We start from the raw sequence: 13,410 nt of genomic DNA, 5'->3' as shown, positions 1-13,410 counted from the left end.
GGGATTCTAGGAGGGGGAGCGGGAGGAGGGGGAAAAATGGAAGAGCTTACAGGATTCATGACTGCAAACAATAATCAGGTACGCCTTCCCAATGGAAATTGTAATCCCAAAGCCAATTTGGAGGGCAATTTAGGAAAATTTCTTTGTCTGTAACTTTCGTTCGGAAAGAGAGGAGAGGCTGTGCAGTGCAGGATACAGTCGAATAGTTGGAAGGCGCGAAGAAGGGCAGCTCACAAGCGATTTTGCGGGATCCAATGACGTGTGGCCGGGCGGCCGTGGATGAAGTAAGACGCGCCGCAGACGTTACGACAGCCGTTGATCGTGAAAGCTTGACAAATGTGTAGAGGCGGCCAACTCTCTTAGCTTCTAATATATTCTGGAGATAATAATTAAGTAAGTGAGACACAGCGTGTGGGTGCGTGTGTAGATATTTTGTCGAGGTGAGTTCTTTTGCAAGGCTGACAGTCGCGAGACAGAGGCTTGGTGTCGCGTGGGCTTGCAGCGAATCGTCTATCCTCACACGGTTTGATGGAAGTAGAAGATTATCAAAATTGTGAAATGTTGTTGGAGAATAAAGTGCTAGGGCAAAAGTCCAATACGTGCTTGAAGTGGTATTAAATATACTTTGACCGACCTCAAAGCTGTGAATGTTGTTGTGGTGCTGGTGGTGTGACTGGTTTCTTATCAATCATGAATATGGTGGTCTGTCCACACTAAAGAAGCTGCTCTCTACATTCAGCTACTCATCAATCGATGTTAGTCAACTAATTGCCGCGGTAAAATATGTTAACAACTACAAGCAATTAAGATCGAAAGGGTCATGAGAGCACGGCTGCGATGGCTGTTGTAATTACGCGAAGCGGTCTAGATTTAATTTATGTCTAGCTGCCATAGCAAAAGAATCGTTGAAAAATCAAACTCTATGGGAAGTGCAGTGTCACCGAATGTAATTGTGAGGCGATGGGGTATACAAAATTCAATGAGCGAATCGAGTGGGGTATAGGTATCTATCTTCTGCAACGCTGAGCAGCACAAAAAGCAAATATATCCGAGCTGTCCACAAAGCCATACTTCCAGGGTGGACGCTCCAACTCAAGAGATCATCCCTCTACTTCATTCAAGCACCGTATTTAACAGTCAGTCCCTCCTCAATATCCTTCCCCTTCCCACCATAAACAGTCGGCAACTCCTTCCCGAAACTCGGTAGCTCTCCCGCAAGACTGCTTCCATAGCTCAATGGATGGAACTTCTTCACCGTCTCCGGCGACAGGAACACCTTCATAGCGGTAAACACCCATCCCATGACCAGCGGAACATTCACAAAGAACTTTTCCTTCAGAAGCTCGGGGTAAGCCATGCTGAACGTCTGGATGGTCTGCTTCGAAGCAGCACGAATGGTAGGATCCATACGGAGAAAGCTGACATTGAGATAGTCGTGGACTTGAACCATACGGTATGGGTCTTCTCCATTTTCGGGGATCTTCTCAGTTGCTGATGAGAGGTCAAGTTCTTTGAGTGAGAGCTCCATGAGAGCTGCACGCCATTTGACGAATCTGAGAATATGTCAATGATAATACTGCCCATTGCTGAGGAAGAACTTACTCTTCGACATCCCCAAAGGTGGCTTTATTGTCCTTAACAGCCCCATAGATATTCCACGTAACGATTTCCTTCCCATGCCCCTCGGCTTTAGGGTAAAGCGTGACATAACCCAATCCACCAAACTTCGAAGTATCAAACTCCTCGTCAGCCAAAAGCTTCATGGGATTTATGGTCTTCCTCCATTTCAAAGCCTCGATCAACTGAGCCTTTGCCTTGGCGACATCCTTGGTGTTGGCCCTCAGGAACTTCTCAAGAACGATGGTGGTAGGAACATGAGACTCATCAGCAAGCTCAATACCCCATATCTCATTGTGTTCTGCATCTTTGATAATGGAAGGGAGTTCAGCGAATAGATTTGACAATGGGCTTGCAGCTGGGGTAGCTTCGACTGCCGGTTTTGTTTCATCAGCGGTTGGCTTTGTTTCCGGTACAGCTTCTGATGTTTCTGCTTTGGCCGTCTCGGTAGGTGCTGGCACGACTTCAGAAGTCGCAGGCTTTGACTCCTCAACAACGGGCTCAAGAGCTTCAGAAGTTACTGGTTTGGGCTCTTCGGCAACTGGTTTTGCTTCAGCAGCAGTAGTCACGGCGGTTACAGGTTCAGCGCTCATTTTGAAGAATATTGAAAAGGGACGTTGAAGTAAGCTTCGATGTTATGCACGTTGAATCGAAAGATATACTCTATGTTCATGAAACGTGTGTCTGTATCAGCTACATGGGGCAAGTTTATCCGTGCTCTAATGCATGTTGAAGAGCTCTCTGAAGAGAAGTAAGGTCATCTTGTAACGCAAATAGCTAGTGATCCAAGATTCCAACAATCTTAAAAATACATTCGATTTTAATATCTCTAATCCATAGAATAATAATTTTTCAGTCAAGTTAGTCTCTCTGATCCTGCTTTTGTTGTCAAACAGGACAGGGGTACCGCCGAACTCGGCCAATCCAAGCTGTTTTTAAGCTGCATGTCAACCTAAGGTGGTGCAAGACAACTCCCCGCTTTGCTTAAAATCCCTCGCAGGCGGTCTCGAGACTCGAATTTCTTTCCCTTAACAGAATTTATAGCCGTCTCATCTACCTAGGTACTGTATGGAATCGTCGGCATGCTGCGTAGCTATTCGCAAAATGGGCCACGGACCTTGGGGTTGACAAGACGGTTTGGCTATCGCGCCAAAGACCTACAGCTGCATACTCGAAGAATCCATACCAGTAATCCTCCGCCATGGAGACCTGCTTCTTCTCTGGACGAGTGAGCTTTCCCCAGCTTTGAGGAATTGGACATGAGCTGACATTGGCAGCTGGGTTGGAAAGGAAGCTCGACCGATCAGCTTGAGACAGCTGATGGTATTTGGGCGCTCTTTGACTGAAGCTCGATTGATCAGCTCTGCGAATTATGTGCGGACAGAGCTGCCAACTAGGTATGCGAATCGTTACTGTTTACCAAATGTAGCTTCTGACAAGCTGGTAGATTGGCACATCGAATCCGAGACATGCAAACACTCCCCTACGTTGTAGTCACAAACCCCCACATAAGCGCCGTCTACGAACTGTACTACAAAGCATTCGAAAGTCTGCGGAGGGTACGAGAAATCAAGACCTTAGAAGACAATGAAAAGTTCTGCAATAAGATCGGCGAGACGTTAAAAGAGCATTTGACCGTGATTCCAAAGCTGGCAATGGGCGTGCTAGAATGCAGGGACTTGATGAAGCCAGAAAACATGGACAAATTTATGAACACAATCCTACGCTCTGTATGACCCTACCCATCCCATATATACAAGCTAAAGCTAACTTCAATCTTCATAGAGAATCTCCCGCCGTGTAATAGCAGAACAGCACCTCGCCCTAACAGAAACCTTCAATTCCCCCTGGCACTTCCCCGACGCCGAGAAGCCCTCCCTCACAGACGCTGAATTCGTAGGCGAAGTGTTCCTCCGCTGCAACGCCTCCGAAGTGATAACACGCATTGGACACGAAGTAGCCTCCCTCGCATCCCTAGCCTACGGCCCCTCCACCCCCCTCCCAGCCATAAAACTATCCGGGCACCTCGACGCAACATTCCCATACATCCTATCACATCTAGAATACATCATCGGCGAGTTACTCCGGAACAGCATCCAAGCAACCGTAGAGCGGAATCATAAAAGAGAGGCAGTACCGCCCATTGAAGTAACGGTCTGTGAGGCGCAACAACACGTTATTATCAGAGTCTCAGACCAAGGCGGTGGAATCCCTCGCGACATCCTCCCACACCTGTGGTCCTTTAGCAAAGGACCCCGAAAACACCAGCGGTTAGAAAACCTGAACCAAGTCCCCAAAATGGCCGCCACACTGCAAGAACTCCGTGCTACCCCGTCCTCAAACTTTCCTCCACCTTCACCTCCAACTTTACCGCTAGATGAAAAAATGTCAATGTGGCAGGATAGCTCCTTGAGTAGTTTGAGTTCCAGGCCGCCGAATCTGAGGCTAGGCATGGGCTTGCCGTTGAGTAGGGTGTATGCCGAGTATTGGGCGGGCAGTCTGGAGTTACATAGTTTAGAGGGGTACGGTGTTGATGCGTTTTTGCAAATTAGTAAGTTGGGGAATAAGAATGAGCAGCTTACTATGCGGGCGAGTATGGATGCTGTATGAACGCTATATACCACGGGAGGCTAAGCATGAATTTTGAATAATATGAAAGATGATACAGCGTCAGTTCAAATCACGTCACAAGAACGTTCTAGATGAGAATCATGACATGAATTACATACTGGCTAGGTGAAGCTAAGAAAATTAATAAAGATCAATCCAGTTCATCAGTGAGCTGAAGATGAAGCTAGCTAGCTAAGAATTAAGCTACTCACTCCCAATTTCGCCCGCAGAACATCCCGAATTGGTAGCCGTAGCTACAATGAGAAGAAAGGAGAAATCGTGTTGCGAATGACCTGCGTACAACACCAACACCATCAACCTGACTTTTGCGGTCTCCAAATCACACCATTTCCCAAGGCCAAGTCAAAGTAGTTTAACGACGGCCGTGGCTGCGAACAGCACTACCCTGCATCGCCTCAAGTTCCGTCTCCAAAGACTTGATAGCAGCGTGCGTGCTCTCCAAATCCTTGTTCAGGCGATCACGCTCACTAATAAGCTTCTGCTCCCATTGTCTGAATCGGTGCTCCTCGATCTTAACCTGCTCAGTGAATCGCTTTCGCAGGCTCTCTTCCTCTTCCTTGAACTTGGGGTTGTCAAGCTTTCTGGGTCTGGCCTCGCCGAACTTGCGTGTCTCCATCTGCTGGGCGCGGTAGGCTTCGTAGTGTGCCTCTTCCGTGGTGTGGATGAGGTCCAACATGTGGGTTCGGATCAGGATCGAGCGCAGCTTCTTGAAATCGCAATGGTCCTCGTTCTCGACCTCAGCAACACCCCACGAGTATTGGCGGCCCTTGACGATACGTCCATCACCAGTCTTGACATCCTTCTCAGAACCGATGACAGCGAATGGCATAGCGCCCATAAGGGATCGTGCGTGTTGAGCGGCTTGCTCATCATCTTCTTCGACGGGTGGTGTGTAGATCTTGATGCCTTGTGCCTCGATGACAGCCCGAATCTAATTGAGATTAGCATTGCACATTCAATGTTTGTAATGTGAGCATACTCTTTGCTTGAAGCGAGACAAGTCAGCTGGGCTAAGGGTATCTGCCTTTGCGACAACGGGGATCAAGTTGACTCTAGAGCTTAGTCTCTTCATAACCTCAATGTCCAATGGCTTCAGGGTATGTCCGGTGGGTCTAATGAAGTACAAACACGCGTGGACACGAAGATCAATCTTGTCAACACGGCGGGGCTGTTGCTCTTGCAACATATAGGACTCATGTTGATCATCCAAGAATTCGATAATTGGCATCCACGAGTCGCGGTTGTTAACGTAGTCTCCGAAGCCGGGTGTATCGATAACGGTGAGGCGGACTGCATAATTGTTAGTAGGCGTAACAGATATATGCAATCTTCAAAATGCATACCCTTGAAGAACTTCTCCTCCAGCTCGGCCTTTGTAATCTCAATCTCGACAGTCTTGTCCACCTGCTTTGCGTGTCTGCGCTTGTGGTCCGCGTAGTTTTTGATAGTTGTGGAAAAGAGGGTGTTAATGAAGGTCGTCTTTCCTAATCCAGATTCACCAGCAACCATAATCGTGAACGCAGCTCCTCTCTTTGCTACGATTTTATGGCGTTGGTTGGGGCTACAACACAGTCAGTATTTGACATTGAATTGATTAAGGAGTCTGGTTATCGTACAGGTTGGCAATCCCGATTGGGGATGCGCTTTCTGAAGTTGGTGGAGCCATTGTGAGAATGTGTGCTGGTGCTTCGCGATGGTGTTGTTTGAACTTCTCGCTGATTCTCTTTGTTGTGTGAGAAAATGACTTGGGGTGGAGTTGTTCAACAACGTCTGGACGTCCGTGTGAGGAAATTCGCACTTTCCAAAAGTTCCCCTGAGCTGGGGTACGCTAAGCTAAACAAGTCTAGCGGCCTATTGACTCTGCCCACCCGGATTAACTCGGCCCGGGTTCTCAAAAAATTATACCGATATGGCTTTTTTTTTATTATCGAGAAAGAAAGCTCGATAACAGCAATGTCAAATCAACGGTGACAATGAAGACGGAGTTTAAGGTAAATACGCACATAAATACCTTAAATACCATTCACTAATCCTATTATAGTTCTCCAACCTTTTAGGGACTGTATATAGTCAGGGAAACCTACTTTTCAGTCCTGATGGCTCCTGTCTCTTCTCCCCAGTGGGAAATCGAGTAACAGTGTTCGACCTCGTAAAGTTTGTATACTCTCATCAATCTGAATTCAATCGCATCTGACAATCTGCAGCAACAAATCACATACCCTCCCATTCGCACACCGAAAAAATATAGCCAGGATAGGCCTCACACCGCGGGGTAATCTGCTTCTTACAATTGACGAAGATGGTCGAGCAATCTTGACGAATGTACCAAGAAGGATCGCTTTACACCACTTCTCCTTCAAATCCCCCGTTACAGCTCTCGCATTCTCTCCGTCTGGGCGACATTTTGCAGTGGGAATTGGGAGACATATAGAGGTCTGGCATACACCTTCAACACCCGACCAAAATGCGGAAGGGGAACTAGAGTTCGCTCCATTCATACGGCATAGAGTTTACACAGGGCATTATGATACAGTACAAAGCTTAGAATGGTCTAGCGATTCCCGATTCTTTCTTAGTGCCGCCAAAGACTTGACGGCTCGAATATGGAGTTTAGATCCGGAGGATGGCTTTATACCCACGACATTGGCAGGACACAGGGAAGGGGTTCTGGGCGCGTATTTTTCGAAGGACCAGGAGACGATCTACACAATCAGTAAAGATGGCGCCGTTTTCCAGTGGGCCTACTTGCGGGATCCAAATGCGCCACTACCGGAAGACGACGAGGAAATGGAAGATGCAGATGAGGATTCGCGTACACGATGGAGAATAACAGAACGACATTTCTTCTCGAGGAATAATACAAAAGTGAACTGTACGGCTTTCCACGCAGAGTCGAATTTATTGGTTGTTGGATTCTCAGACGGAGTCTTCGGTCTTTATGAAATGCCGGAGTTTAATGAAATACACACTCTGAGCATCTCACAAAACGACATTGATTTTGTTACGATCAATAAGACTGGAGAGTGGCTCGCATTTGGGGCCTCGAAACTGGGTCAGCTCTTGGTTTGGGAATGGCAATCAGAGTCGTATATCCTCAAACAACAGGGACATTTTGATTCGATGAACTCCCTAGTCTACTCCCCGGATGGCCAGAAGATTGTTACTACTGCTGATGATGGTAAAATCAAGGTTTGGGATGTCAACTCTGGGTTCTGTATAGTCACTTTTACAGAACATACGAGCGGCGTTACAGCCTGCGAATTTGCGAAACGAGGGAACGTTCTCTTTACATCAAGTTTGGACGGTTCCATCAGAGCATGGGATCTTATCCGATACCGAAACTTCAGAACATTTACGGCGCCTACCCGGCTGTCATTCTCCAGTTTGGCGGTAGATCCAAGTGGTGAAGTCGTCTGTGCTGGCTCACTAGATTCATTTGATATCCATATTTGGTCTGTCCAAACTGGACAATTACTTGACAGACTAGCAGGTCATGAGGGACCAGTCTCTACATTAGCATTTGCGCCTAATGGAGGTGTTGTTGTCAGTGGAAGTTGGGATCATACCGTTCGCATCTGGTCAATCTTCGACCGGACACAAACGAGTGAGCCGCTCCAGCTGCAAGCAGATGTCTTAGATCTAGCTTTCCGGCCAGACTCGAAACAACTTGCGGTCTCTACGCTAGATGGTCAATTGACTTTCTGGTCCGTGTCCGAAGCAGAGCAACAATCAGGAGTCGACGGCCGACGAGATGTCTCTGGAGGTCGAAAAATCACTGACCGTAGGACCGCAGCAAATGCTGCTGGCAATAAGAGCTTCAGCACCATTCGATACAGCTCAGATGGGGAGTGTGTGCTGGCAGGTGGAAATAGCAAGTACATCTGTCTGTATTCAGTCTCACCACTCGTTCTTTTGAAACGCTATACCGTCAGCGTCAACTTGTCACTATCTGGAACCCAAGAGTTCCTCAACAGCAAGTTATTGACAGAAGCCGGACCATCCGGGCTCATAGATGAGCAGGGAGAAGCTTCTGACCTGGAAGATCGAATCGATAAATCGCTACCTGGAGCAACACGAGGTGGTGATCCATCGGCCAGAAAACGCATGCCAGAAGTCAGAGTCACGGGCGTATCATTCGCGCCTACCGGGCGTTCATTCTGCGCAGCATCAACCGAAGGCCTTCTCATATACAGCCTCGATACAATACCCCTTTTCGATCCCGTCGACCTAGACCTAGCCGTAACGCCTGCTTCGACATTACATGTCCTCTACAAAGAGAAGGACTACCTCAAAGCTCTCGTCATGGCATTCCGCTTAAACGAAGCCCCCCTAATCCGCCAAGTCTTCGAAGGAATCCCACACAAAAACATCAGCCTCGTAGTTGAAGAAACACCCGTCGTCTATATTCCCCGACTCCTCCGTTTCGTCGCCATGCAGACCGAAGAATCCCCCCATCTAGAATTCTGTCTTTTATGGGTTCAAGCTATCTTAGTATCACACGGACAATGGGTTAGCGATAATCGCGGCACTGTTGATGCCGAGTTGAGGATTGTCAGTCGTGCTGTGGGGAAGATTAGGAATGAGCTGAGGAGACTGGCGGATGAGAATGTGTATACGATTGATTATTTGCTTAGCCAGCCGGTTTCTAAGCCGGTGGTTCTGAATGGGTTGAAGAGTATTTTAAATGGAGATACTCAAGATGCTGTTATGGATGTTGAGGATGATGATGAAACTGAATGGATTGGGCTAGATTAGGGATACGAAAATGTATCAGTTTCTATGTACGAAACTGAAGATTGGATGGCGTGAAGGCTCTTAACGCGAACATTCCTTCGAAACACCACACTCATCATGACTTGTTCTCTACTAGCTAAAGGGTCACCAAATATGAGGCCCAAAGCTGATGGATTATGCTTCCTTCTTGCGACCAAGCTTCGGAGCCCCTATTTCGGTGCATGAGCCACCTGCCTATTTAGGATTGGTTGATCCACAGCAAAATCTCCCTTCACCAACTTACCAAGCCATTTTCAAAATGGGCAATATATACCCCAGGATCATATATTAAGATGATAAAAGCTATGACACGGCGATGTTATTTTAAATGTCTCGGCATGTACCGAAAAAGCGCTTGACCCTTAAACTTTATATTGGCCTTCCCCTCTGAGCCTCCGTTTTCGTTCTTCATGGCTTCGACCATCGGTGTTACCGACCTGCCAAAGTCTAGTAGACTGCCCGCACAGTACCTCCATGGCGCCAAGGTTCAGCCTCCATGCTATACCGGATGCCAAGAAGTCATTGTTTGATGCTATTGGTGGAATGAGGCGTCGCGAATAGACCGCACGTGAAAGGGGAAGGTCCAAATAGAATGGATTCCAAAGCTTTCATACAAGGCCATGGCATAGTTCTTCTATAAACTCTGTCCTATTTCCGACTTTTAAAGTGTCAATCCCAAGCTGAATAGACCGCCAAAATGAAGTTCCTTTCCTTTTCCGTTGGCTTTGCTGCTACTGCCTTCTCCCTTGGATCGGCGCTGAACATCGGTGAGATAAATGGCCCTGGATTCCTCTCGCCGTATGCCGGAAAGGCTGTTTCGGCTGTGCAAGGGCTGGTCACTGCTAAGGGTCCCAGCGGTTTCTGGATCCGGTCCACGACGCCAAAGTCTAATTCAACATCGTCGAATTCCGTGTACGTCTTTAGTAGCAGTGCTGGCAAGAATCTTACCGTCGGCGATATCATAACTTTAGATGCCACAGTATCCGAATATCGATCTTCATCGGCGTATTTGTACCTCACTGAACTTACGGCGCCAAAAAATCTCAGTCTCATCTCAACTGGAAATCAAGTTACTCCGTTGGTTATTGGTGAAGGAACGGATTCACCGCCGACTGAGCAGTTCAGTTCATTAGACAAGGGCGATATTATGGGGGTGCCGAACAATTCCAGTCAAGTTTCGGCTCAAAATTCGACCCTCCAACCTCAGCTTTACGGGTTAGATTTCTGGGAGAGCCTATCTGGGGAATTGGTGACAGTTCAAAAGCCAACAGCAATTGCAAAACCTAATGCCTACGGGGATACATGGGTGATTGGATCTTGGAACACCACGGGCCTAAATTCACGAGGTGGTCTAACTCTCACTTCCCATGGTAAGACCTTCCTACTTGAACCGGATTTGGAACTGCATGCTAACATGGTCCTACAGACTCAAATCCAGAAGCTATTATGATTGCCAGCCCCTTGGACGGCTCTGACAATCCGAAAGGAACGAAAGTCGGTGATTCTTTGCAGGACATTACGGGAGTAGTCACTCAAGCTTTTGGATATTATGTGATCAACCCTCTCACAGCTCTAAATATAACTGGATCAGCGCAGCCAACATTGCCACCACCAGCGACATTTAGTTCCTGTGGTGACTGCAAAGGGCTCACCGTGGGATCTTATAATGTTGAGAATCTAGGCCCAAACACCACACATCTCCCCAATATTGCGGCCCATATTGTAGACTATCTGAAGACCCCAGACCTAATGTTTTTGCAAGAAATTCAAGATAATACTGGTGCAACAGATACAGGTGGTACGAATTCTTTTATGAAAATTGCAAAATATAAATCTAACGCGATACAGTGGTTGATGCAAATATTACGCTGTCAACACTTGTCGAAGCCATCCGAGTGCGGTCGAATCTCACATACGCATCCACCGCCATCGACCCAGTAAATGACCAAGACGGCGGCGAACCAGGAGGAAACATCCGAGTCGCCTATCTCTACAACCCAGTGGTTCTCCAACTTCGAAACCCCAACCCAGGATCAAGCACAGATGCCAACGAGGTCCTCCCAGGACCAGAATTGAAATACAATCCAGGCCGGATCGACCCACTGAATGCAGCATGGACCGCGAGCAGGAAGCCGCTAGCTGCTACTTGGGAGACTGTGGATGGAAAGAACAAGTTCTTCACGGTGAATGTTCATTTCGGGAGTAAGGGTGGAGGGTCTCCGATCGAGGGAGACGCAAGACCTCCTGTAAATGGAGGTGTTTATGATCGTCTCGCGCAGACAAACGCTACAGCAGTAAGTTCAAACCATCACCTTTCACTACCAACAAAATCTCACATGGCATGGCACCTAGTCCTTCATCGCCTCCATTCTGGCAGAAGACAGCAACGCGCGGATCATAACCAGTGGCGATTTCAACGAATTTACCTTTGTCGCCCCCCTCGAGACTTTTGAGAGCGTCTCGAAGCTCAAAGATGTTGATGAAGTTACGGGGATTGATGAGTTGGAGAGGTATAGTTATCTCTATGACATGAATTGCCAAGAGTTGGATCACATGTATGTGAGCGAGGCTCTGACGCGCGGGGCTAAGAAAGAGATTATACATGTTAATACGTGGGCTTCATATGCTGGGCAGGTCTCTGACCATGATCCTAGCGTGGCGAAGTTTAACGTTTGTCAGGATTGAAGTGGTAACAATACGGTACAATCGAAATATACCCTATTTTGTCCCACTATTTCCTCTCGCTTTGAAGTCACCAAGCAAGTTCTTGCCCTTCAAAGGCATCACAGTCGTGCGGCTTCGGCGATCTAATTGCTGATCAATCATACTCCGCATTCTGTACTTGCAAATCAATCCTGATTCTGCCCAGTCCCCATGTCATTATTCCAGACTTAAAGCACGAAATCAATTTGTAAGTTTTCACGGAGCGGGGTCGAACCCAGGATTACCGGATGTGGTTGCTGGATTTGAAGTTTTGCGCCAATAAGCATCGAACAGACAATGCACCAAGATGACAAATTAACTTTTGTATCCCTCTTCACCAGTACGAAGCCGTATTTGACGTGATGCTTGGCTTAGCAAATCAGTCACGATGTTTGCAGTTGTTACATGGCATGTAATTAAGAAGACATGTGAATAGATCTATAAATACTCATTTATGGTCCTGAAGTCCTTTATTTCTATCTCCATTTCCATTGATTTGAGCAAAACAATCATAGACTCAGGAGAGACCCATCTGAATCAACGAAAATTCATATTCCAATATCCTTCCAAGATGCCATCTACTACGTTAACAGTCGAGACCAAAGGTATCTATCACCACTTGCCCACCTTTCCAGCCCACGATGGCAAAAAGTATTCCGCAATCGTGACAGGGGCAAATGGAATCTCTGGTTCAGCTATTGTCGATGTCCTAGCGGGAAGCCCAGAGCGATGGGAAACAATCTATGCCATTTCACGCCGTCCTCCACTGAGCACACAGCCTCATGTCAAGGCAATTGCAGCGGACTTTCTGAGTAGCCCTGAAGATATTTCCGAACTGTTGAGGAAAGAAGGTGTCAAAGCGTCAGTAAACACCTTGCTCTAGGAAGTCATCCGCTCATATGTTACGCTCCAAGTGACTATGTATTCTTTGCCTCCTATGTCCAACCACCGACGAAACTAGGCCAGGCCCTCTGGTCCAACACCGAAGAAATGGACAAAATGAACGGTATGCCTTTGCTACATTCCTTCTAATAGACACAGCTAACACCACCACAGTATCCCTTCTCTCAAACTTCCTCTCCGCTCTAACAATCAACGGCACAGTCCCCACCCGCTTCTTCCTCCAAACCGGCGCCAAGCACTATGCCCTCCACCTCGGGCCCACCAAACTCCCCATGTCCGAAGATTCTCCCCGCATACCGCACCCAAACTTCTACTTCCCCCAAGAAGACGCTCTCTCCACCTGGTGTCTCCAGCACCACTCCTCCTGGACGGTAACACGCCCCGGCTTCATCATCGGCGCCGTGAAAGAAGCTTCTATGAACATCACCTACGCCCTAGCAATCTATGCCACCATCCAAAAAGAGCTCGGCCTCGCACTTGAATTCCCCGCTAATATCGCGGCTTGGGATGTCAATAAAGATCTCAGTGTTGTGAAACTCATAGCATACCATGCGGAATGGGCCGTCCTTACCGAGGCGGCAGCGAACCAGGCGTTAAATATCGTGGATGATTCGCGGTTTTCGTGGGGTGCGTTTTGGCCTATCCTTGCGAGCTGGTATGGGATTCCATATGGGGTTCCGGAGTTGGATGAGGGGAAGTATACTCGGGTTGTTATGCCTGATGATGCGCCGAGAGGTTTGGGGGCCGGGGGTGATGAGTGTTGTGTGGAGTTTTGAGGGTGGG

At 47.7% G+C, this 13,410-nt stretch overlaps 6 protein-coding genes across 6 annotated transcripts; 4 read left to right on the top strand and 2 right to left on the bottom strand.

Moving 5' to 3' along the window:
* Positions 1 to 1,117: 1,117 nt before the first annotated feature.
* sfh5 (Phosphatidylinositol transfer protein) lies at positions 1,118 to 2,210 on the bottom strand (the record flags this gene model as incomplete). The annotated part of the gene is made up of 2 exons (XM_031153849.1): positions 1,118 to 1,553; positions 1,603 to 2,210. The coding sequence occupies 2 exons, from the start codon at positions 2,208 to 2,210 to the stop codon at positions 1,118 to 1,120; spliced, it is 1,044 nt and encodes a 347-aa protein (XP_031000989.1).
* A 489-nt stretch (positions 2,211 to 2,699) lies between these two features.
* PKP2 ([Pyruvate dehydrogenase (acetyl-transferring)] kinase, mitochondrial) lies at positions 2,700 to 4,227 on the top strand (the record flags this gene model as incomplete). The annotated part of the gene is made up of 4 exons (XM_031153848.1): positions 2,700 to 2,845; positions 2,895 to 3,014; positions 3,065 to 3,347; positions 3,403 to 4,227. The coding sequence occupies 4 exons, from the start codon at positions 2,700 to 2,702 to the stop codon at positions 4,225 to 4,227; spliced, it is 1,374 nt and encodes a 457-aa protein (XP_031000988.1).
* Positions 4,228 to 4,600: 373 nt separating this feature from the next.
* Positions 4,601 to 5,914, bottom strand: spn4 (Septin spn4-like protein; the record flags this gene model as incomplete). The annotated part of the gene is made up of 4 exons (XM_031153847.1): positions 4,601 to 5,179; positions 5,228 to 5,538; positions 5,592 to 5,809; positions 5,865 to 5,914. 4 exons carry the CDS (start codon positions 5,912 to 5,914, stop codon positions 4,601 to 4,603), a joined length of 1,158 nt encoding a protein of 385 aa, XP_031000990.1.
* A 307-nt stretch (positions 5,915 to 6,221) lies between these two features.
* B18D24.40 (Periodic tryptophan protein 2-like protein) lies at positions 6,222 to 9,003 on the top strand (the record flags this gene model as incomplete). The annotated part of the gene is made up of 3 exons (XM_031153846.1): positions 6,222 to 6,239; positions 6,290 to 6,402; positions 6,453 to 9,003. The coding sequence occupies 3 exons, from the start codon at positions 6,222 to 6,224 to the stop codon at positions 9,001 to 9,003; spliced, it is 2,682 nt and encodes an 893-aa protein (XP_031000992.1).
* Positions 9,004 to 9,718: 715 nt separating this feature from the next.
* LHYA1_G008928 (uncharacterized protein) lies at positions 9,719 to 11,706 on the top strand (the record flags this gene model as incomplete). The annotated part of the gene is made up of 4 exons (XM_031153845.1): positions 9,719 to 10,391; positions 10,448 to 10,819; positions 10,870 to 11,315; positions 11,374 to 11,706. The coding sequence occupies 4 exons, from the start codon at positions 9,719 to 9,721 to the stop codon at positions 11,704 to 11,706; spliced, it is 1,824 nt and encodes a 607-aa protein (XP_031000993.1).
* Positions 11,707 to 12,295: 589 nt separating this feature from the next.
* Positions 12,296 to 13,382, top strand: LHYA1_G008927 (Uncharacterized protein; the record flags this gene model as incomplete). Its single annotated transcript, XM_031153844.1, has 3 exons — positions 12,296 to 12,585; positions 12,639 to 12,730; positions 12,781 to 13,382. Coding segments are annotated over 3 exons (984 nt in total), but the record flags the coding sequence as incomplete, so codon positions are not given.
* Between the last annotated feature and the right edge of the window lie 28 nt (positions 13,383 to 13,410).

This window comes from Lachnellula hyalina (genome assembly GCF_007821495.1).
Source record: "Lachnellula hyalina strain CBS 185.66 chromosome Unknown contig00317, whole genome shotgun sequence".
NCBI lineage: Eukaryota > Fungi > Ascomycota > Leotiomycetes > Helotiales > Lachnaceae > Lachnellula > Lachnellula hyalina.
Note: the sequence above shows the minus strand (reverse complement) of the source record. Positions and strands in the feature narration are given on the sequence as shown.